General features: G+C 35.1%; 1 protein-coding gene across 1 annotated transcript in view; it reads right to left on the reverse strand.

Moving 5' to 3' along the window:
• Nucleotides 1-930: 930 nt before the first annotated feature.
• The window catches only part of SCAF4 (SR-related CTD associated factor 4), a 98,660-nt gene continuing 76,694 nt past the window's right edge, over nt 931-22,896 (reverse strand). The window contains exons 17-20 of the mRNA XM_044669230.1: nt 18,233-18,395; nt 17,019-17,105; nt 16,690-16,863; nt 931-3,102 (exon numbers count right to left, since the gene is read on the reverse strand). Coding sequence (XP_044525165.1) covers nt 2,243-3,102; nt 16,690-16,863; nt 17,019-17,105; nt 18,233-18,395 — 1,284 coding nt within the window. The 3' untranslated portion in view covers nt 931-2,242. The remainder of the gene's footprint in view (nt 3,103-16,689; nt 16,864-17,018; nt 17,106-18,232; nt 18,396-22,896) is intronic.

Consider the following 22,896-nt stretch of genomic DNA (forward strand, 5'->3'; position numbering starts at 1 on the left):
AACTTACCTGCCAAGTTAGCATTTTTCCTTTTCATCCACAGTCTTAAGAGTATGCCCAGTGAGGCCAGTACCTTTTAGTATATAATAAAAACTGAGATTGGCACATTCTGTTTCCAAGCTCTTTCCATAAAGTAAAATGCTGCACCACCCCTGCAATAGTTGTTTAACTAAATCAAAACACTGAAGTGGAGTGTTACTTTGGGGTTTTTAGCCTTTATGCATGCTTAGTATTTTTTTCCCTCTCCCCCCACAAGTGGTCTTTATCCCTTAACTCTTAATCCTGTTTACATTATGTAACTTTTAAAATGAAATGTATTCAAGTCAAGGTTTTTGAATGAAATGCAAATAATGCTCCCTAAAATTTAGAAAAACATAAATTGCCATAAATCATAGAGGTGAATGGCTGGGCAGAGATATACTAGTCATATGTCATGCTAGATCCTTGCTTTTCCTAAAAATTATGTCAGTATCAACAACTGGTAAAAAGGTCTTGAAGGGAAAAAAATTCTAAATCAGGCTGGCCACTATTAAGACACTAACATATTTTAAAGGAGTGGAAAATAGAAGTTATAAATCTCTACAAATGTATTCTTCTAAATGTTAGGTATTCACTGTACCAACCCGAGACTTGTGTCATATGTGGTAGAACTTGCTTAGGAAAATTACTAAGAAGTAAATTCTGAACAGTTAAAACTTGAATAACGGTTGTTCTTCAGGCTATGATTTCAGTTTTTCATACAAATATCCTTTTTCAGATAAACTCAATGGCTCCAACATGAATGAAACAAACATTAAAGACAAATTTTTGAACACATGGATTTTTAAGTTCACAGATATGTAAACAGGATTTTCTCCTTTATTCTGCAAATGCAGGAACATAAAAATGCCCTTCACCCTCCCCCTCCCCTTCAAATGCCCTGCTGCAAAAAAGCAGCATTAAAAAAATTACTCAAGTTACAAAGCAGCTGCCTCTTCATTTTAGGGGAAAGGTAGGGAGAAGAGAAATTAATGGTATTACATCAAAGCCCAAGACAGTTGTTTTTTTTTTAAATGCACAAGATTAATACAATTTTTATAAGCACATTGTTTGGATTCGGTTTTGTGCAACATCAAATACTTTTTTCCTGGAGCACTGGATGAACAATTTTATACCATAGTTTCCTAATCTTAGATTTGCCTTTGGCTTTGGCTACTTTTTCCATCTTGTGTACAGATAATTTAACTCCATTAATTTGTGTTACAGAAAAGCAGCAAGGCTACTCTGCCCAATAAGGAAGTGAACAAAATAAGTGGGAAAACCAAAGCTTTGGGTTATTATGCAAAAAATACTAAAGGGGACAAAAAGTTTTAAGCTGGAGTTTTTCATTCTTGATTTCTTTTCCAAACCTCACCCTCTCAACCACCTGAAAAAAAAATCAATGAGTTTATGGATTAAAAACAAAAACAAAAAATACCCTAACTCCCAAATGGGTATATCATCAGGTGATAATTTGAATATAATATCATTTTTTTCTTACGGGTCCAATTGTGTCAGTAAAGAAATTTGCTTTCTACAAATTAATTAGGGCAACACCACAGAACCAATGAGAAAAAGAAAACCTTGATTGAATCACAAACACTAACAATTAGCTCTTCAAATAACATTTTAAAACCACTAACTTTTTCTTTACCTTATATGGTCAAGTAGATTAAAATGCATCTAAAAATGAACTATTACAAATAAAAACCTGCTCCTGTGAATTCAACTACACAAAGATGTATTTTTCCCCAACAAATATAAACAATTTAAACTGTCTAATTTAGACTTCAGTACAGCATTAACAGCTCAAACTTTAAGATGCTGAACATTTCTTTTCCGCTTCAGTGCAGTGTAGGAAGAATAGCACACATTAAAGTTTGTTACGAAAATAGAGTTTATTAAAAACATCCCTATTTTGAGGAGCTTTCACTGTTACCTTTTCTTAAATTAAAAAAAAAAATAGAAAGCACTTCTAATTACGATTTGTAAACTTTTTAAAGTCAAAACTTTTAAAAAGTTACAGCAAAAGGGTAATATTTTATTCATATTTTTGTCATTTTTGTGGCTATTTTAAATAGAAGGGAAGCAATCAAATTGCTTATAATTCCCCACCAACTACTGAGGGGCTGTGATATAGCAGAAGCAAATATAATACAGCATCTGTCTGTACACCTCAAGCTCTATGCTCCAATGTCACTGTCACATTTTGACAAATTCCAGTCTCTAGCGGGAAGCCTCTACTCCGGAGGCAGAATCCTTTTCAGGTTCATCAACAGATGAAGTAGCCTCTGATGGTAACTCTTCAGTAGGATTTATAGCTGTTGACTCCCCTTTTTCAAGTTCTGAAATAGTGTCTGCATTTCCCACTTGGCTACTACTAGAAGGTTCAATGGTTTTATCACCACCTGACCTATCTGTCACCTCAGGTTTTTCCTTCCCTCGATTTTCTTCCTTATCTCTACGAGAATCTCTCTCTCTAGAATCCCTGTCTCGATGTCCACTGGATCGTCTCCTCTCTTCCAAGTCTCTGTGCCTGTCTCGTTCAGGGGTTCTTCTTCCCCACTCTCTCCTTTCACGATTACTATTATCTCTGTCATCGATACGGTTACCATATCGTTCCCGATCATTTTCTACCCGATTTCCAAAAGACCTCCTCCCAAATCTTTCTTGGTCTCTACCTGAATTGAACTGCTGCCTATTTTCATTTCTAAATTGTTGCTGCTGTTGTGGTTGTTGTTGTGGTTGCTGTTGCCTTCCATCTCGGTCTTCAGCTCCACCGGGGCCTGGTCCTGGTCCTCCAAGTCCTGGCATTCCACCTGGCCTAACAAAAGGGCCATGAGGTGGGAAAGGACCTTTCATTCCATGAGGTGGTGGCATTCCAAAGCCTCCTGGGCCTGGAGGTGGTCCTCTGTGCATCATATGAGGTGGCATAGGGCGAGGTGGCATCAAAGGGAATCGCTGTAAGTGAGGTGGAGGCATTCCAGGGGGTCGTTGCAGAGGTATTAAGCCAGGCCGAGCACCCAGAAGACCAGTAGATGGTGCTTGTAACCCAATAACAGGACCAGGTGCAACTCCTTGGGTCCCTAAAAATTAAATAAGACATTTATAAACAGAAGAAAATGTGCTATTTGATTACAACCATTCTCCCTATATGCACCAGTAAAAAATACTAACAAAATAGTTCTAGCTATTCAATTTTTAACAGCATCAAATATTTACTCTATACCTACCACCATCCAAGTTATAACTCTGATGTCAAAAGGTCCGAGATCAATAATATCTATAATAATGTAGATTTCATAATACGACAGCAATAACAACAAACTAAAAAGGGAAGTTTGTGAGATATCACTTTAGGGATAAGGCAAGTTTTTTGATGGAGTATCTCTGACTTTTAAATCTGCAGTCAATCTGAAAGGCAGTTTCCTATCCATCAACTAATAGGATAAAGTACTAAAACACTGGTTAAATTGTCACCATATACTTATTAGATTTCAGTTCAGCTTCTTGAGCCACCAGGAAATTGTGATCCCAAGTCTTGAAAACCCAATGTTTTCTGTTGGAAAATTAGTCAACATATTTTTGGTTAAGTTCTCTATTCCTTCTCCCCCAAATAAAATGCCTCAAGTGTGGCTGTTATATCACAAGCCACTGAAATACTAGCTTCAAGGTACAAATAAAGGCACACAAAAGGTAAAAAGAATATTTATTTTTCCCAAAATGGACTGCCGATTTTTAAATGTTGCCAAGCCAAAGTGATTTCAGTTTTTCATCTTCTAGTTGTTCTTCCAGGGGTGTTAGGATGCAGCATAGCAAGTGCTAATACGGTTTTTTTTAATTTCCCCACCAGCATAGGGGTCCATGCTTGGTGTAGTGGTTACCCCCTGATTCAATACAAAGCAAATCAAGCATGCAGATAATTAGCCATCTGACAAAGATTAACTCATTTTGGCACACTAACTAATGTAAATCACTAAAATAAACATTTTAATATATCTAATAGCCCCAATAAAATAAATTTTAAAAGGTTATGTCTAAGGACTAAGATAATTAGAGAAACTCAATTCTAAAAAGTCAGCCACCAAAAGAATCCTTTTGACCAGGGCAATTCATAAAATACATGCATTTCCCCCTACATAATAACTTCAGTGATGACAAATATAATGAGGACTATGTTCCTTGCTAAGTTAAAAATTTAAGCATATGTTTCACAATTAACCAACGGTCAAGTTTATTTCACCTTTTTGTAAAAACTGGTATGACAGATAATTTCCCTTTTTTTAAAATTTGTAAAAGTACTTTAAAATGTCAACAATATTATTAGATACCTTTTAATGTTGGCTCAATGTTGTCTCTGCCTTTATTGTTCTATATAATCTTTATTTGTAAAAGTGCATAGTACACAGACTTTTTCTGTAGTCTCTTAAGCATCAAATGAAAATGTGTTTTAAAATGTACAGTAGTGCTGTAAACCTATAGGTTGGTTCCTTCTGTCAATCTTGTTTATTCAGAATATATTTGAAAAAAGGAAAATCACTTCATTTAAAAAATAAATCAGAACAGAACCCCAACCAACAACCAAAATTCCATTCTAACCAAATTGTTTAAGCAATGGAACCTACCTGGCTCTACACCACAATTAGACTCACAATTTTGGTTTATCCATTCCATGTGCATGTGCTAGTATTGTAGGCTGTTACACATAAACACAATTATACGTCAATGAATGCATGATACCTCATTAACTGTGCAAGTATTATCTCCTTTGTAGATCATGAAACACAATTGATCTTTTATTTCTCTGTAATTTTTGTTTATAATTTACTAATAGGAGAATCTATCCAAGTGCTGTGAAAAGTTTACCTTCATGTATTTTTTACACTGATAATTTTTGCTATGTGATAGGCCCACCTTGATACTACGACAATTTCATTTCTCCCAGAAAGGCAAATTGAGAAGTAGTACTAATTGATGCAAACCACAACTTTATCATTTTTATAAGAATCATTTGTAAATATATTTAGTATATAGAAAATAAAAAGGTCCTGCTGTATTTGGCATACTGACTGTAAAACAAAGAGAAAATACCATTCCTCCTTCAATATGAAACATAGGGACATGTATACATGAACATTAAATATTACTAAAAAATTCAACTAGACCTCTGTTCAGCAACCCTCTGATTACTGTCAGTGAGAAAAACAAAAATAAATGCTTTTTAAAAGTATTTGTGAGGTCGCTCAGTGGGATTGTGAGCCAGGCCTGGAGACAGGAAATCCTAGGTTCAAAACTGGCCTCAGACACTTCTTGGTTGTGTGACCTTGGGCAAGTCACTTACCCCCATTGCCTTACCATTCTTCTGCCTTGGAACCAATACTCAGTATTGATTCTAAGACAAGATATGCGTTTTTTTTGTTTTTTGTTTATTTTAAAAGAGGTATTTGCCAAGACAAAAACAAAATCATCTCTGCCTTTAAGGAACTTGGATTACACCAGATAAGGCATGTGCATATCTTTTATTTAAATAATAAATGACATTAAATGGATCCCGTTTTTTTGGAGGGGATGACACTAACAGGTGTGTGGGTAAAACGTGGTAAAAAAAAAGATGCTTCAAAGGAGGAGACACTTGAACTGAGTCTTGAAGGAAGCTAGAAATTCCAGGACGTGGAAATAAACAAGGAAAGCATTCCAGGCATAAGGGACAGTTTGTGAAAAGGCATAAAGATAGGAAATGGAGTATCTGTTATGGGTAAAGGAAAAAACTTGTTGGGCTGAAGCATAGAGTGCATGAGAAGAGATCCAGCTCCCTTCAAGTGTGTGTTTGGGTGCGGAGGGGAGTTTGATGTCCTTCGGATGCTATTGCCATTGTGCTACTTGCATCATGTATACAGAATGACAAGTAATACTTGCATTTAAATATTTAATAAAAAAGGTTTTTGTTAATGTGAAAATCTAAAAGCACACTTTGATTTTGAATAGGCAATTATGAAAAAGTATGTGTGTATATATTTTATACCAATTATTTCATTTAAACATTCCAAACAAATTACATTTTCTTGTGTAATAGAAAGGAGCATAATAAGCATTTTCCTTTTTATAACATGTTTTAGTACACTCTATTCCACTACCATTTAAAGTCAAAACGCTGACAGTTTAGAGACATTTAAAAAGTCGTCCCATTTCAGAATTAAACTGGGAGGAAAAGCAATGTACATTCCAATTATCAAAAATGGGAGAGGGGGAAGGGAGGTTGGGTAAATATGTTCCTGGAAGATAGAACTTCCCTTCAAATAGATTATATACATATAGCATCTAACTTACAAAGTGATTTCTTACATTTTACAAATAAGGAAATTGAGGCTTATAAATGACAGCCAAGCATTTCAATGCCTGGACTCAAATCCTATTCTTACTCCCAAATCACATCTTTTTTCTTTTTCTTCTTATTCTTATTTCCTTTTACTACTATTCTGATTCTTTGTAAACAATCATTAAATTAAAAAAAAAAATGGACAGATAAGTGTCAATCTATGATTCTGCTGGTAAAGGGAACTCTGTAATGAAACTCACCTCTAACAGTTTAGATCAAGAACTGTTCTGAAACTTGGAGAACCGAAAGGTTAGAATGGCATATGCTAGACATGTCAGATATAGTAGTACTTAAACCTAGGTCTTCCTGACTCAGACCAGGCTTTCCTATCCAACATACCAGGCTGCCTTCAAATGTTTTGATTTTTTGGGTTTTGTTAAAATGGAAAACAACTGTGTACCAATCCAATACTGATTCTACAAATGAAATTTCTCACATGTGTCTTTTTAAAAAAATCTTTTCTTACTCTTGACTTCTGTCCTAGTATCAATTTTAAGGCAGGAGAATGGCATGGGCTTGCAACAGGGTTAAGTGGCTTGCCTAGGGTCATACAGCTTGGAACTCAGGTCCTCTTGACTCCAGGCCTGGTACTATGCTACCCAGCTGCCTCTCACATGGGACTTTGGTTGCTCTAAGATACTTTCTCTTTTCTAAATCTATGAAAACCCACTTCTATCTCCAATATCATATCCTGATGAAGTTGCATTGCCATTAATGGTGCCTATGAACAATATATGTGAACCTCAACCTCCTTTACTCTTCTGTTTTCTCATGTCACGCTTTCAGCTTTTAAGGTAAAAGTGCACAAGGCGAATTATTCTGAACACCAATTATGTGCATGCAAGTAGACAGGAGTTTAAAAAGATAGTTTAGATCCATGTTGGTAAAGACATGGGATATGTGCTCCTGTGTGCTAGAGGGGGCTACTCCTCCCCCCACCCTCCCTGCACTTGAGGACTATGTTCACATGCCCCTCCCCTATGCTCCTCAGCCCAATGCAAACACTTCTCCCTCCACTGTCTGGGGTAGTGTGGGAGGAGGGCAGTGGCGCCCTCACAGGTGGCTTGAGGGGTTTGGGCACCACATCTCTAAAAGATTTGCCAACACTGGTTTAAACAATGAAATGACTTTAGTAAACAATGAATACTCATCCAAAAAATGTAATTCTTTTCTAAACATCAGAAACCACAGTACCTTTAGGAGCAGGGACAGATCAACTCAATGTTAACAATTCTCTGAAATGTTAACATGCAAATTCATTGACAAAAAATAAGTAGGAGTAAGCTGAAGCCTTAACTCAGAATCACAGTTATTCAGTTAGAATATCTCTTCTGAAAACATGCATGATAAAGGTTGTTGAGGCAAGACTGCAGAGGAAGTATTAGTGTCTTCTACATCAAATATGTTTAAAGGCTGTCATAATGGATGGTTAGGTGAAGAGGAATTAGAATAACAGCAGCATTATGGCAAAAGTCCATTATATGGTATTAAACAAAGTTGATGAAGTGATCTTTCTGCTTCTAGTAGAATAAATCATTTTTCAGAGTATCTTGTTTCTTTATCATCTTAAAACTATTCAATAAATCAAGTATGTCTGACACCAGGTACAATGTACACACATTAGTAGAGTTCTCTGCAGATGAAGGCCATGAAACTGTTCTTCAAAAACTCAGTCATCTTTAAAGGTCATAAAATGAATGGACTCCTGCCCACAACAGATACATGGTATTCAGGTTGTCCCAGCTACTTAATTTTCTCTAGTAGTGATTACGTAGCTCATACTCCAAAACTAGTTTCAAACTATTATTATTTCTTTCTTAATGACTAATCATAACCTAACTTCCTAGCACTAAGAGAATTAAATTAAAGTGAGACTTTAATCATTAAAAAGTTAGAACTTGCTGAAAGTTGAGATGACAAACACTAACTATGGCTGTCAAAGAAGGCATTATCTCTATCTCTGGCACAATCAGAGACACAGAATGCCCTGGATAGTTAGGCATTCATTTGTTTCAAGGTAGGGGATGAATTGAGGGTCTTCTTAGGCACGAGCTACTCTCAATATCATGGCTTTGTGATTCAAACTATAGGCAAAATGAAACTCTTATTTGCAACCTTAAATCAAAAAAGCGAGACAACTCCTTAGAAGGATGTGATACTGAACCTTTAAAAAAAAAAGCTGAGAACTTCAAGTTATCTTGCTTTGACTGCTACTCTCAGAAATAAAAATTAGTTGTGTGGTCCTCATAAGGGTTGTTTTGTCCATCCCTAGCTATAACAGCAAACTAAGCTTGTTAAACTTAGGGATAGGAAATGGACCTTTGATTGAAATGATAGGGAATGAGGACTAACGTGAACTGGGTACAGGCACTACAGCAATGCAGATTAGCAGCCTTCTTGCAACTTACATTCTTGGCAAGTTGCTTAAGGCACTGAGAGTGACTTGTCCAGGGTCACACAACAATTATGTGTCAAAGCTGGGGCTTGAACTCTACAAGTCAGCTCTCTAACAAACCCTTACAACTTGATTCTAAACTAAAGTGTCATATTATGTTTCCATTCCCTCATTAGGCACTGCTAGCTGAAGATATGAGGGTTAGTTTGAAGACAACTTTGGCATTAATTCCAAGTAAAATAAAGTTATGAGCAACTCAAAGCTATCTGAAGCTGTTTCCCATAACAGCAAATCTGTCAAACAAAATTCACTTCGAAAAATCTGACCAAGGAAAAGTTAGAAATCTAGCTAATTAGAGAAGGAAACAGACTACAAGAGATCTTCATGAAGCTTGGGTCAAGACGTAAGGGGCGAGGGGAGGGGTGGAAAGGAGGGGTACACGAGTGTGAATGTGATTGTGTTCTCCCTACGAAGCAAGTTACAACCTCCCTGGGCCTCAAATTTTCCTCATCATTAAAGTGAAAAATTGGATTAAGTCAACTATAAATCCAGTGATTGAATTAAATCAAGGGAACTAAATTAACCATCCCAACTCTGTGTAGGTAGAGAGAAGCAGTTTGAATTTGAAACCAGTTACTCTGGCTACCCAATTCCTCTTTTTGCTACCTGTTACTTATTCCAATTGTAAAATAACAAGATGAATATGCCTACCAGTTCTAAAATGCGTTTTAACATTATTATGGGTATAAAATATGGATAAAGATGGGTAAAATTTATAATTATGTAAATGAAATATTTGTCTTTACATCAGATACATCTAAATCAATAGAAATATAAATGCAAAAGATGAGTTATAGAATTAATTATATATCATAAAAATTCTGTTTTTTAAAGATTTATCATCTTCATTAATACATTTACATAATATCAAACAAGTCAACCATACTACTTCCACAGATAGTCTGGTGTAGAAAAACTTGAAGCCAGAAATCAAAAGTATTAAAAACAACCTTAAATTAAATATTCATCACAAATGAATAAAGATTAAGCATTTCCAAGTAATTACTTAATTAATCTGAAATAAAATAATTAATTCAGCTTCTCTAGAATCTAGAAACAATACAAGCCTAGTTGCACAAACCAATCTGTCTTTTGGAGATTGGCTAGCACCCTAATATGCAGTGTAAAATTCAATTTAATTCCTCAGACATCAAGGCTCTATGGATAAAAATATGAAAAACAATGCCCTCTCTGTGTTCAAGAAACTTACTAAGGGGAATAATACATGTACGAAAAAAATATGATGCATGGCAGAACATGATAGGGATAAAGAAAATCTCAAAAAGCTCTAGGAAATTTTTAGAACCTTTGCAATCAGGAAGATCAGTAATTATTTTATGAATAAGATGTGGTCAATCTTGAAGAAAAAAGAGAAACTTTTTCTGAAAAGAGAATTATTTAAAGAGTGTACATTCCAGGAAAGTGCCTTGAGAGCAGGACACAATATCTAATACACAGGAATTTAACAAATTCTTGATTTACTGATGAGTTGATTAACTGTACAAATATGTAAATAGTAATAGTAAACAGTTTAAATGGATCATAGAGGACATAAAGGATAAAATCCTTTATCATAGGTCAGATCAAAAATCAAAGTTAAAGCTGGATTGCTAAAGACTTTAAATGGTAGGTAACCAATAAGCATTCATGAAGTTCTTATCGTATACCAGATACTACACTAACCACTAGGGATACAAAGGACAAGCAAAAAGAAAGGCAGCGCCCACTTTCAGAGAGTTTACATTCTAATGAGAAAAGATAACACAGAAAAAAAGAGATTGGGGGAATTTAAAGGGAAAAGTAGGCTGGTACCTGTGGGGAAGTCCACAAAAACAGAAGCATCAATGGGAGTACAGATGGGAATGAAGGATGGACATTCTGAGCTCATCCCCAAAATTGAGTCACCAGCAGGAATCACCAATGGTATAAGGGGGCAGAGGTGTAGGATTCTCTAAGCTGAGAAGGTTACAGAGAAGGATGGACCTTAAATGTTGGTGTAAATAGTTATTTTATCCTATAGTTCACAGATTCTTAACCTGGGATCTGTGAACTTAGGTTTTAAAATATTTTGATAATTTTATTTCAGTAACTGATTTCCTTTGTAATTCTACATAATTTTATGTATTTAAAAACATTATTCTAAGGATAAATCCATATACACTTCACCAGATTACCAAAGGGGTCCATAAAACAAACAACAATACAAATCTATGTAATACAAATCCATGTCTACTAAGGAATGAGTAGTGAATATCAGTATATCCTAAAATGTAGTATTATCATTATTATTGCAATTTCATATTTATATAGCACTCCACAATTTAAAAAAAAACCTTTTCTTAAACTACTACTGAAATCCCACTTCAATGCTTCAGTCACCTGTATGTGGCATTGGATTCTCAAAGGTTAAGCCAGGGTATGTCAGGATGTGACAGATACCCAAGACATATGGTTTTCAAAGTTGGATGTGGATAAGGACTATCTTATCTGATGATGGACCAGATAAATTCTGATAAGACTTAATATAAACTTGGGCATAGGGTGATGAATTTTTTAGGCATAACAATTTCTGAACACCACATACTAAGTGATAGGAGGGATGAGATTTTTATAGTTGAGGAAAGTGAGGCTCACAGAGGCTAAGTAATTTCCTTTTGGCCTCACTGCTTAGTTAAAGGGTATATATTATTATACCAAACTTAAACATTTTTGAATTCCATCAGTATTTCAAGAATATTTATCTCCTTACTGCTGGATGTGGGAACTGGGACTGCTCCAGTACCAAACCAATGGTGATGATGGTTCCAGGTGACAAAACAAGGGTCCATCCAACATGGTAAAATTTTTAAAGAGTGGAAAAGAATGAGTTTGAAGGGGAAGGGTGTAATTGGCAAGGATAGGTTATGTAAGCTACCTAAAGGCTGATGTGAAGAGAAGGCCTTGTCATTTTCTTCTTCAATGCTACTACCTACTGCTTTTGAGCAGTCCACAGAATAAAACATTAGTCCTGCAGTTTCTATTTTATTTATCTCTGAAGTAAGGTCATTTTGAGGTTTCCTAAGACTTTAATCCTAGTAGCAAATGAAATATATAATTTTTCTATGACCTCATCTCTTCTTTTTTCATAGTTCCTATTTGGGAAAACAATAGATATTAATGTGTGGAGAGACGAAGGGTTGAAATTTAGATTCATCTGCATTTCAGAAGAAAAGCACCATAAGCTAGGTTTATTCTATCAGTTCTACTACTGAAGTTTAGTGGACCAGTGAAAAATGAGAGAAGAAAATCCTAAATAGTAGTGAGTAAAAGAATCAATCAAAAAAGTATTTAAGTGATCACAATGTACCAGGGCCTATACTAGGAATAGAAATATAAAAATAAAGAGTAAAATAATTCGTATGCTTACAATAAAGCTTGTACTCTAGCAGGGTAGACAAATGAATATGAAAATATATAGCAGTAACATAAAGTTTATTTATGCATACACATATAGTAGTAAAATACAAGGCAGTTTGGAAAAGAGGTTAGTAGCAATTGAGGTGATGAGACAAGGTTTCCTGCAGAAGATAGAGCTCAAGCTGCATCTTAAAGAAAAGAAAGACAGGGACTCTGAGGCAGAAATGAGGAGGGATTACATTCCGGGAATATGAGATAGCAGGCAGAACAAAAGCATGAAGATGAGAAGTGGAAGGTCCTGTGTAAGGAAGAGCATGAAAGCCAATCTGACTAGGTCACAAGAGAGGAGGAGGGGGAATAATATCCAAAGAGACTAGATAGACAAATAGATATGGGCCAGGTCATATGAGGCCTTTTTAAAGTTTCTTTGAACTAAGGAACAATATTTTAAAGTTCTTTTGACCTTCTGTTTCAATCAATGAAGGTTGATTACATTTCTAAATAAAATTACTTTAATATGGCCAACTTGTTTAAAAAAATTAATAACTTACTTAAGAAGGTCAGGTTGGAATTGTTTAAATTTTAAAGTTGAATCTCATCTTTTTCTGTCTTTAGCTTTTATGAACTCTTCCTGAATGGTAAACTCATGAAGTTTTGAGTAGGGGAATTACACGGTCAGATCTATGCTTAAGGAAAATTACTTTAGTTGTACTGGGGAAATGGATTGAATTAGTATGAGATGAGGTGGTGTGATTAGGAAGCTACTGCAAAAATCCAAGAGAGATGAACTAGCAGAGTTGGAATGAGCTCTGGGAATGGAGAGGAGTTGGAAGTAGAGATGCTATGAAATCAGAAAGGGCAAAATATCCTGACTGAATACATGTGGTGAGGCGGAATGATGGATTAAGGATAATGCCAGGATTACAAACACAGAAAGCTGAAAGGATGGTAGTGTTTGGTAGAAATAAGGAAGTTTGGCACATGGGAGGGTTTTGTGGAGAAGGAAACTGAATTCTATTTTATACATATGGAGTTTAAGATGTCTCTGAAATATACATTTTAAATGCATAGTGGGCAGTTAATGATCTGGGTCTAAAACTCTAGGGATATGTAAATTGAGGAGTCATCTTCACAAATAAGATTTGACCCATAGGGCTGAGGAATTTACCAAGACAGTATAAAGGGGAAAAGGGCCAAAGACAGGGACCTTAATGAATACTGACATTTGGGGTATGATATAGATGAACCAGCAAAAGAAACTGAAGATTGGTCAGACATGGTAGGAGAACAAGGAAAGAGTTGTGTCATAAAAACCTGTAGAGCAGAAAGTATCCAAGATGGGAGTAACACAACAGTGTTAAATAGGGCAGACAGATTAAGAAGGATGATGACTGAGAAAAATCATCTGATTTGGCAATTAAGAGATTAACAATAAACTTAGAGAAAGCAGATACAATTGAGTAATGAGATCCGAAGCAAAAGTACAAAGGGTGGAGAAAAGAAAGCAAAGAGGGGGTAAGAAAATGTAGATGCAAATTTTTCAAGGAGAATGACTAAAAAAAACTGGAGAAGACATACAGAACAACAGACCTGTGGCCACTGAACTACCAGGCGAGGCTGGGGCAGCTATTCCATTTAAGTAGGTAGGCTACTTGTAGTCTCTTAAACAATGAGATTTCAAACCCTTTAATAACTTGAAATAACAAGAAACTGTGAAAATCCACAGGATAATATTTGGATTTATTAAGTAAATTTAGATTCTATCATTTAGAACACTCCACACATTGATGGGTCAAAAACAGGGGAAAATGATTGCATATCTATACCTTTATAATAAGCATCAGTATACTTATATTAATATATAATAATATACTTATAATGAGTATTATTAGATGTATGCTTTCTGCAAGGCACTACTGGAGACAGACAAAAACAAAACAAATGTTCTTAAAGGACTTACATTTATTTCCTAAAAATACTTAGAAGTATGTACAAAACAAATGCAAGGTATTTTTTGAGGGTTGTGGGGAGGCTGGCACACATAACTGGAGAATTAGCAAGGGGCTCATATAGTAGCATTTGTGCTAAAGTGATAAGGTAGAGCATTCTAAACATGGAAACAAGAAATTGAAGGCCACATGAAAGGAATGCAAGAAAGCCAATTTGGTTGAATCTTAAGAATGAAGAAGAGTAATATAAAATAAATGTAAAAAGGCACTTTGAATCTAGGTTATAAAAGACTTTAAATGCTAAAGAAAAGAGTTTATATTTGGTATTAAGGGTAGGAGATATATGTTGAGCACAATAAAAACTGTGTTTTAGAAATACTACTCTAGAAATTTGTAGATATGAAAGAAGAATCAGTTGTGACTTAAGTCACTGTGAGTAGAAATAAGGTGGTTTACTTTGAGATATCTATGAGATTTAGATGAAACAAAAATTCCCATCTCTTACCCAAGGTCAGTACTTTTTTTTCACCTTCTATAAGGCATGTTAAGCATCTTAAAGAAAAATACACACAATATGTTGTATATGTATATAAAAATGTATGTACGTATGTATGAATGTATGTGAAAAAGACAATTATGGAAAATTCAGTAAGTATTACCACTGGTAAATTATTACTACTAAGATGAACTATTTTTCTTATCTCCAAAATTGTCTGCTACATTCCCACATAACCTGGTCAATAGGTGTTCTCAAGCAAAATATCAGATTTTGAGTACAAGAGAACATGTGAAATCACCGTAAAGTCGAATAAATATAAACTTTTGGATTATTCATGGTATTGGTCTCTCCATTAGCATACCTAAATTAGAGTTATAATTAATGTTTATATCTTACAAAGACATTAAAGTAATAAGATAGTTTTCCATAAATAAAATGACTCATGAATTTTAATTCATAACAATTAGCACAAAAATAATTTAAGCTGAAGATTTGATTTATTATCTGTACAACTCAGTAGATGGGAAAGGCATGTCAGAATGAGGATTAGTGAAATTTTCATATTCTTACAGTTTTGATATAGAATACATCGACTACAATTAGTAGGGAGGAAGTAGGGATAGAGGGAAAATGGAAGACAGTCCTTCTTTATAAGGAATAATATTTAATAACGGTTTTATTATAATCTCAGGGATGATTCCTTATTCATCCAATGAACACTGATTCTTCTGAAGCAAACTTTACTTTAAGTCCGGACAGAGCACTTAAGTCAGGACAGAGATAATGAAAATGAAGGAAAATCAGTTGACAATCAGGACACCATAATTTATATAACAAATATACCCCTGTATGTTTCACATACTACTAGGACAGATATATGACCATGTCAATGCCTCATTCTATACCAATCATCTTGATCAACAAACTGAAAAAATAATGGTCAATGGTGAAAATGATGTGAACAGGCAGTTTTTGGATGAAAAAAAAATATCAAAGCTATATATAGTTATATGGAAAAATGTATAAATAGTTATTGATTAGAGAAATGAAAATCAAAACAACTCAGAGATATCATCTCATCCCTATCAGTTTGATAAAATGATAAAAGGGGAAATTGACAAGTCTTGAGATATGAAAAAATGAGACATTAATATGTTGTTAGTGGAACTGTGAATTGAGCCAATCTTTTTGGATAACAATATGGAATTATGCACAAAGAGTTATGAAACTGTGTTTTCCATGATCACCACAGTGGTATTACTGTAATACCACTGTGGTGATCATGGAAAAAAAGAAAAGACCCTATTTTTGATGGCAAAGAATTGGAAATTGAAGGAATACTCATCAACTGGGAATGACTAAACAAGTTGTGGCATATGATTGTGATGGAATACTAATACTGAGTAGAAAGAAATGCTGATTTTTTTTTTATGGAAAAGATCTACATGAAATTATCAAAGCAAAACAAGCAGAATCAAGAGAACATTATATACAGTTAAGAGAAGTAGTATTTGAATAACTGTGAATGTTTACCTCCAGAGAAAGAACTACTGAATAGTTTCGGTTTTACATGCATATATTTTTTTGACGGTCAAATGATGCCTTCTCTAGTGCAGGATAGGGAGAGAGGGAAAGAGATATCTGGGAATTTTAATATAAAAGACAAATTTTCTTTTAGATAGCCAATATAAGAACTGGTATAAGACTGGCACAGTTATACTTTGCCCAAGAAAAAGAACCTTAATCTCATTCTTTATGCTAATCGAAGATATTTCTTAGTAAAAAGGAAGAATTTTTAAAGGCTAAATGAAATGGGAAACACTCCTTAAGAAGATTACAAAAATAATTAAAATAATTTTTGTCATTTTGTAATCAGGAGGATTATCTGCTTTGTGAAACATTTCACCATTTTCAAGAGCTTTATAAATGTATTATTTTTCATTTATTTTTTCTTTGAAAAATCCAAATGGAAAAACATTAAAAAAAAAATTAACTCACCAAGAAGCGAAACAGGTTGGGTAACAGGAGGTGCAGCAGGTGGAACGGCAGACCCATACATTTTCACACTGTCACCAGATTCGGCATTTCCTCTAGCCCCAGAAACCACTGTTGGAATGGGATTTCCAATAGATAAGTCTTTTGTAGTGTCTTCATTTATACCAGCGATAGTAGCTAAGGAATATAATCATATCAACATGTAAAGCTGAATAACTGCTTCCCCTCCTTATTTGATAAAATACCTTGACGTCCTGAATGCCCTCTGTTATCTCTTTCACTCTCTCCCTCTCACTCACTCACACACAAAATAAAGGGAATAAAATGCTTACAATTTGGGATGGTTATTGGTGGAGTGTGGGGAGGAGGAATAGACACTGGTGGTGTTATGGGAGGTGGAGGTCCAGGAGGAAGAAAACCTAGAAAAAAGAAAAACAAATCACGATTTATATTTTATAGTAAAACTTTGGAAAATACCCTGCACTGAATCCAAATCTCTATAGACCAGTGATGGGCAAACTATGGCCTGTGGGCCAGACGCGGCCCCCTGAAATGTTCTATCCTGCTTCGGGAGACATTATTCCTAACATGACGAATACAATACAATGAAACTTCAAAGAGTTGCCTTAGAAACAGACCAACAGATGAGCATTTCCTCTCCTTTGGCCCCCTCTTTAAAAAATTTGCCCATCACTGCTATAGACAATGAGATCTTTTTGGTCCTATTTGTAAATAACATTGTGCTAAGTGAATTAACTTGAAATATCACAGTGTCTACTCAGTAGAATCCATATTTATTCAAGGGAGATTAACCTAACTATATGCACAGGTAAAACAAAGTGAATGAAAAATATATGTTGTTATACCAAATAATTGAACAGCAGGCCTTTTGAGTTGGCCTGTTAGCACAATTATCTTGGTGAGGCAACAGCAGAAGGACAATGACCCGGCCCCAGAATTAAAAAATAAAGTTGTTCAAGCTACTATGAATTTTGGAATTATTAGAGCAATTTCAACAACCCCAATCTGTTCTTGGAAATTAAAACCCTTCATCCCATGAAAGAAATATGACTGTGAATGAAAATACCACAATTTCCAAAGACTCAAAATGGCGAGAGATGAATAATTGGTCCAAAAATACTGAAAAACATTATCAATACCACAAGAAAAGTTGTGAAATAGGATAGGGAAACAACTTAAAAGAAGATCTGGGCTAGGGAAATAGATACTGCAAGCTCTATGATAATCTCCACAAACTATTAAAAGATCCATAAGATTACCACTACATTGGGTAGAGTCTTAGTGGAAAATCTATGGAAAAAAATGACAAAAATCAAACAGGATGAGAAAGCACACAAAAAAGTTTCAATCTATGCTGGCATAAGGGATATCCACATCAGTGAGAGCTTCACGTACTAAAGAAATATAACTGAATGGAAATTCTTGTTCTAATGCTGTTTTTCCCTTAGGATATGTTTATCACCCCAGATAGAGGACCAATATTAGTTCTAAGTTAGCAATATTTTCTTAAGTGGTCTAGGAATACCTGGTGGTAAATGCATTGGGTTGAATCCTGGGCGTAAAAATGGTGGTGGTGGAGGAGGAGGAACTCCATGGCCAAAACCAGGTGGGGGAATTCCTAAAGGTGGTGTGAAAGTAGGCGGCTGGAGTGCACCAACTACTGGAGGACCTGGTTGATGTGGTGGGACCTAAAAAGAGAGAAAAGAAAATTATATATACATATACACATATATTTATGTATATATATAAAATGGATATGTCATAGATGGTGCATGTAAATGCTTATATAAAAATACAATAATCAACCTAATATGAAATAGTTCCACACTACTATAAAGCAAAGGAATTTCCAAGTTTATGGTGTCAGATTCAAACTAATCTGTACAGACTTTAAGAGCTGGTACTTAAAATTTTATAATCTAGTCTCAGTTTTGTCTATTTTGAATAGAAGAAAAAGGTGCAACTATTATGATGTATTGACATTTACTTTCTCCCTCTCATAGCAAAATATGATAGCTCCATGCTAAGACTTGGACTGAAAGGAATAAAAAAATGGTTGTCTACAAAATAATACTGCAAAATTTTCAAAACAAATATTCTAAGGTCATATTTAAGAATATTTAAGAACAGCAGTTAAGCATAAAGGCTATTTGATATAACGATTTTTTAAAAAATTCTCAAGTTGTTAGTATCAACCAACGGCTATGCAATGAATTAAATGACTTGCTCAGGACCACACAGCTAGGAAGGGACTGAGACCAGATTTGAACCCAGGCCCTCTGGACTCCAGGCCTGGTGCTCTATGTACTATGCAAGTTATTGTACCTTATTTTAAACATAGTCCACCTTATTTTAAGTACATCAAAGTACTCTGTATCTTAGAATGAAATAATGAACCTATTCATTTATTACTTTGTTTTCATCAAGGATATACTTTCTCGGCCTAAAACCCCAATTGGGAACACAAGAAAAACAAACTCAATAATATGTATAATCAATCAAATTTTTACAATGGGTATGTCTTAAAAAATGTCTCACTGTACATTGAGTCCTTCACCTCTATGAAGAATTGGGCGGGGAGGTGGGGGAGGAGGAGAGGGGAGAGTGCAGCTGGGTGGCTCAGTAGATGGAGAGCCAGGCCTAGAGATGGGAGGTCCTGGGTTCAAATCTAGCCTCAGATACTTCCCAGCTGTGTCACTTAACCCCCACTGCCTAGCCCTTACCACTCCTTAGAACCAATACCTAGTATTGATTCTAAGACGGAAGGGTTTAAAAAAAAAATAAAGAATTAGGGGTAGCATGTTTTGTCATTAGTCTGATGGAATCCTGGCAGGTCAGTAAACCAAGAGTGATAAGCACAATAGTATGGTGTCACATTTATATACTATGTTATATACTTATATTAATCCACTCTACCTCCCTCAGAATCTCATTCTTTGCCAGCTCAAAGAGAACCATAAATATTTTTGTACACCTTTACTTTACCTTGCTTTGGAATAAATGCCTTCCTTAATTTACTCTCTCTTTCCCAATTCCCTCCATCCTCTTCTTCCCTTTCCCTCCTGGTGTTTGTAGAGTGAAATGGATTTCTGTACCCAACTGTAAGTATTTTTCCTTGTTTTGACCAGTTCAGATTTGTGTGGGGCTCAAGTGTTGGTAGGTACATCCACCTTTTATGTAGATGTGTACTTGTAAACCTTGATTGTGTGAAATAATTTTCTCTAATGATCCTTTTATTTCATTTATAAAATTACTATCTTAAAATTCTTGCTTCACCTCTTCCAAGAATTCTGAGTGTGTGCTCATTTCATTTTACCCTAATTTGTTTTGGTGTCATTTCTCTTCTGCGTCTGTCTTGAGTGTTTCTACTACCCCAAAAATAAGAGAGACCTTTATATGCCCATTCTTCCAGCTTACTTATTGACTCAAGACTTATCCACTTTTTGCCCGAAAATCTTAGCTGGTCTGGCTGCTACTTTTTGGGGGGTATTCTAGGATTTCAGAGAGAGGCTGGGAATTGCAAACTTTCAGGTTTTCCAAAGAATCTGGGAAACAGTTTTATTGTTGCACCCCTGCTGTGAGCTCTGCAACTTTATGACCTGAATTGGAGCAAGGGTTGACTGCTGCTGAACTCCAGTGTCAGCTAGCTAGAAAGCTCTGTTGATTCAAAGTGGCAAAACTGAACACTCATTTGGCCTAGGAATAATGTCTTGATTATTCCTCTGCAGGCTAGGTTAGATAGCAGAAATGAGGCTCTGCTCAGGGATTTGAGTCAAACAACTGCAGCTGTAGCTGTTGGCTTCTGAATTTCTTCCATTCATGGTGCATGGTCCAGGGGCTCCCTATCTGGGAATGTCATCCTCTAGGACAAGATCCCTTCTCACTCCACCATAGTGATAGTGGGCAACAAAGCTGCTAGTTCACTTTGTTTCATCTTTGTCACAGTACCTCTGTATGGTCTGGTGAAGCCTGATAGATGTCTGGGATCTTCTCTTGCCCTGCGTACACTGGGTGGTGGAGTGGTCCACACTCCTAGACAGTGTCTATAGATAGCTTTATCTCCCTATGTTGATCTGTGCCAGAGTTATCAGTCAGTAAACACTTATTAAGTAACTTCAAGTATATCAGGCACTGTTATAATCCTGAGGTATGTTAATTGAGAGAAAGGATAATCCTGCTTTCAAAGAATTTACAATCTTAATCAAGGAAGACAATGTACAAAAGAAAGCTGAAAAGGAGAGTGGAAAAGCTAGAGAATACCCAGTGCTATGTTCATGGAGTTTTGAAACCAAACAAATTAGATAATGGTAAATGAAGTTAGCTAAAAGTCTGAACCCTCTATGAAAGAAAACCTATGGAAATTTCACTGCTTTATCACCCGGCCCTCCAACTGGAGGGGAGAATTGGGGTTTTGATTAATAAAGCTGGATCAATCTCCCAGATGATGAGATTTTATGCTACTAGCTTATTCTAAAGGAAGCACAGTATTCCTTGACAAAAGAAAAATTGTACCATTTCCTGGCTTTCTCCATCAGGGTTCACAATTGGGGTACATTTTCTTTCTTTTTTAAAAATTATCTTTATTTTCTTTCTTCTTAATGTAAAAAGTTTTAAAAATCATTTTTTAAAATTGAGTTCCAAATTTTCTCCCTGAGGAGGCAATTTAATATCAAGTATACACTGTGAAGTCAAACAAAATATTTCCATATTAGTCATGTTGCAAAAGAAAATACAAAACAATAAAAATAAACCAAAAGAAATTTTGCTATGTGTCCTCAAGAACTCATCAGCTCTCTCTTTGGATGTGGACAACAATTTTCATGGTCCTTTTGAATTATCTTAAGTCACTAAAACCATCCTGCTTATCATTTCTTATAGGATAGTATTCCACCATAATCACGTAACACAATTTGTTTGGCCATTTCCCAATTGATGGGCATCTCCTTAATTTCCAATTTTTTGCCACTACAAAGATAACTGCTGTAAATATTTCAATACATATAGGTCAAAAAAATATTTGATCTTTCTGAGATATAAATCTAAGTAGAGTTAATACTGGATCAAAGGGTATGCAGTTTTTTTAACTTTTGGCATAGTTTGAACTGGTCTCCAGAATGGCTGAACTAGTTCACAACTCTGTTCATCATACCAGTGTCCTGGTTTTTCCACATTCACTTCAGTATGTCACTTTCCTTTACAGTTATGTCTGAAAGGTGTAAGGTGGTATTTCAGAGTGGTTTTAGTTTGTATTCTCTAATCAGTACTTATATTTAGAGCACACAGATAGGTTGGCTTCTTCTAACTGCCAGTTCATATCCTTTGACCATTTATCACCTGTGGAAGAGCTACATATTTGAGAAATGAGGCCTTTGATCAGACACTATCAAAATATTTTCCCAGTTTTGTTTTCCTTCTAAATTTTGGCTATATTCATTTTATTTGTGAAAAAGCTTTACTAAACACTAAAAGGAATTTCAAAATTCCATGTAATCAAAATATCATTTTAATCCTGTGATTAAATGACCACTTGTTTGGTTGTAAATTTTTACCTTATCCATAGGATCCAACATTCATTTTCCTCTGCACCCCTAAGTTTACTTTTATCAGCCTTTATGTCTAAATCATTAGTCCATCTTGACCTTATGCTAGTATATGGTGTGAATGCTGGTCTATGCCTTGTTTCTGCCAAACTGCTTTCTAGTTTCCCTAGCAATTTTTGTCAAATGTTGAGTTCTTACCACAAAAGCATGGATCTTTGGTTTATCAAACCTTAGATTACTAGTCATTTACTACTATGCATTGATTGACCACTCTACTTTTTAGCTAGTATCATACTGCTTTGATGATTTTGGCTTGGTAATAAAGCTTAAAATCCCTTCTTCACATTTTTTCCCACTAATTCTGTTGATATTGACTTTTTTTTGAACTTCCAAATGAATTTTGTTTTTCTAGCTTTACAAAATATATGTGTATGCGTATATATATGTATGTATGTATATTTAACTTGATTGGTATGACACAGAACAAGTAAATTAATTTAGGTAAAAGTATCTTTTTTATTACATTGTCTCAGCTTACCCATGAGAAATTCGTATTTTTTAAATTGTTATGTTCGTACAGTTCATGGGGTTGTTAGCTGGTAGACTCCTAAATAATTTATATTGTCTATAGTTATTTTAAATAGAATGT

Source organism: Gracilinanus agilis, chromosome 3 (assembly GCF_016433145.1).
Source record: "Gracilinanus agilis isolate LMUSP501 chromosome 3, AgileGrace, whole genome shotgun sequence".
Classification (NCBI taxonomy): Eukaryota; Metazoa; Chordata; class Mammalia; order Didelphimorphia; family Didelphidae; genus Gracilinanus; species Gracilinanus agilis.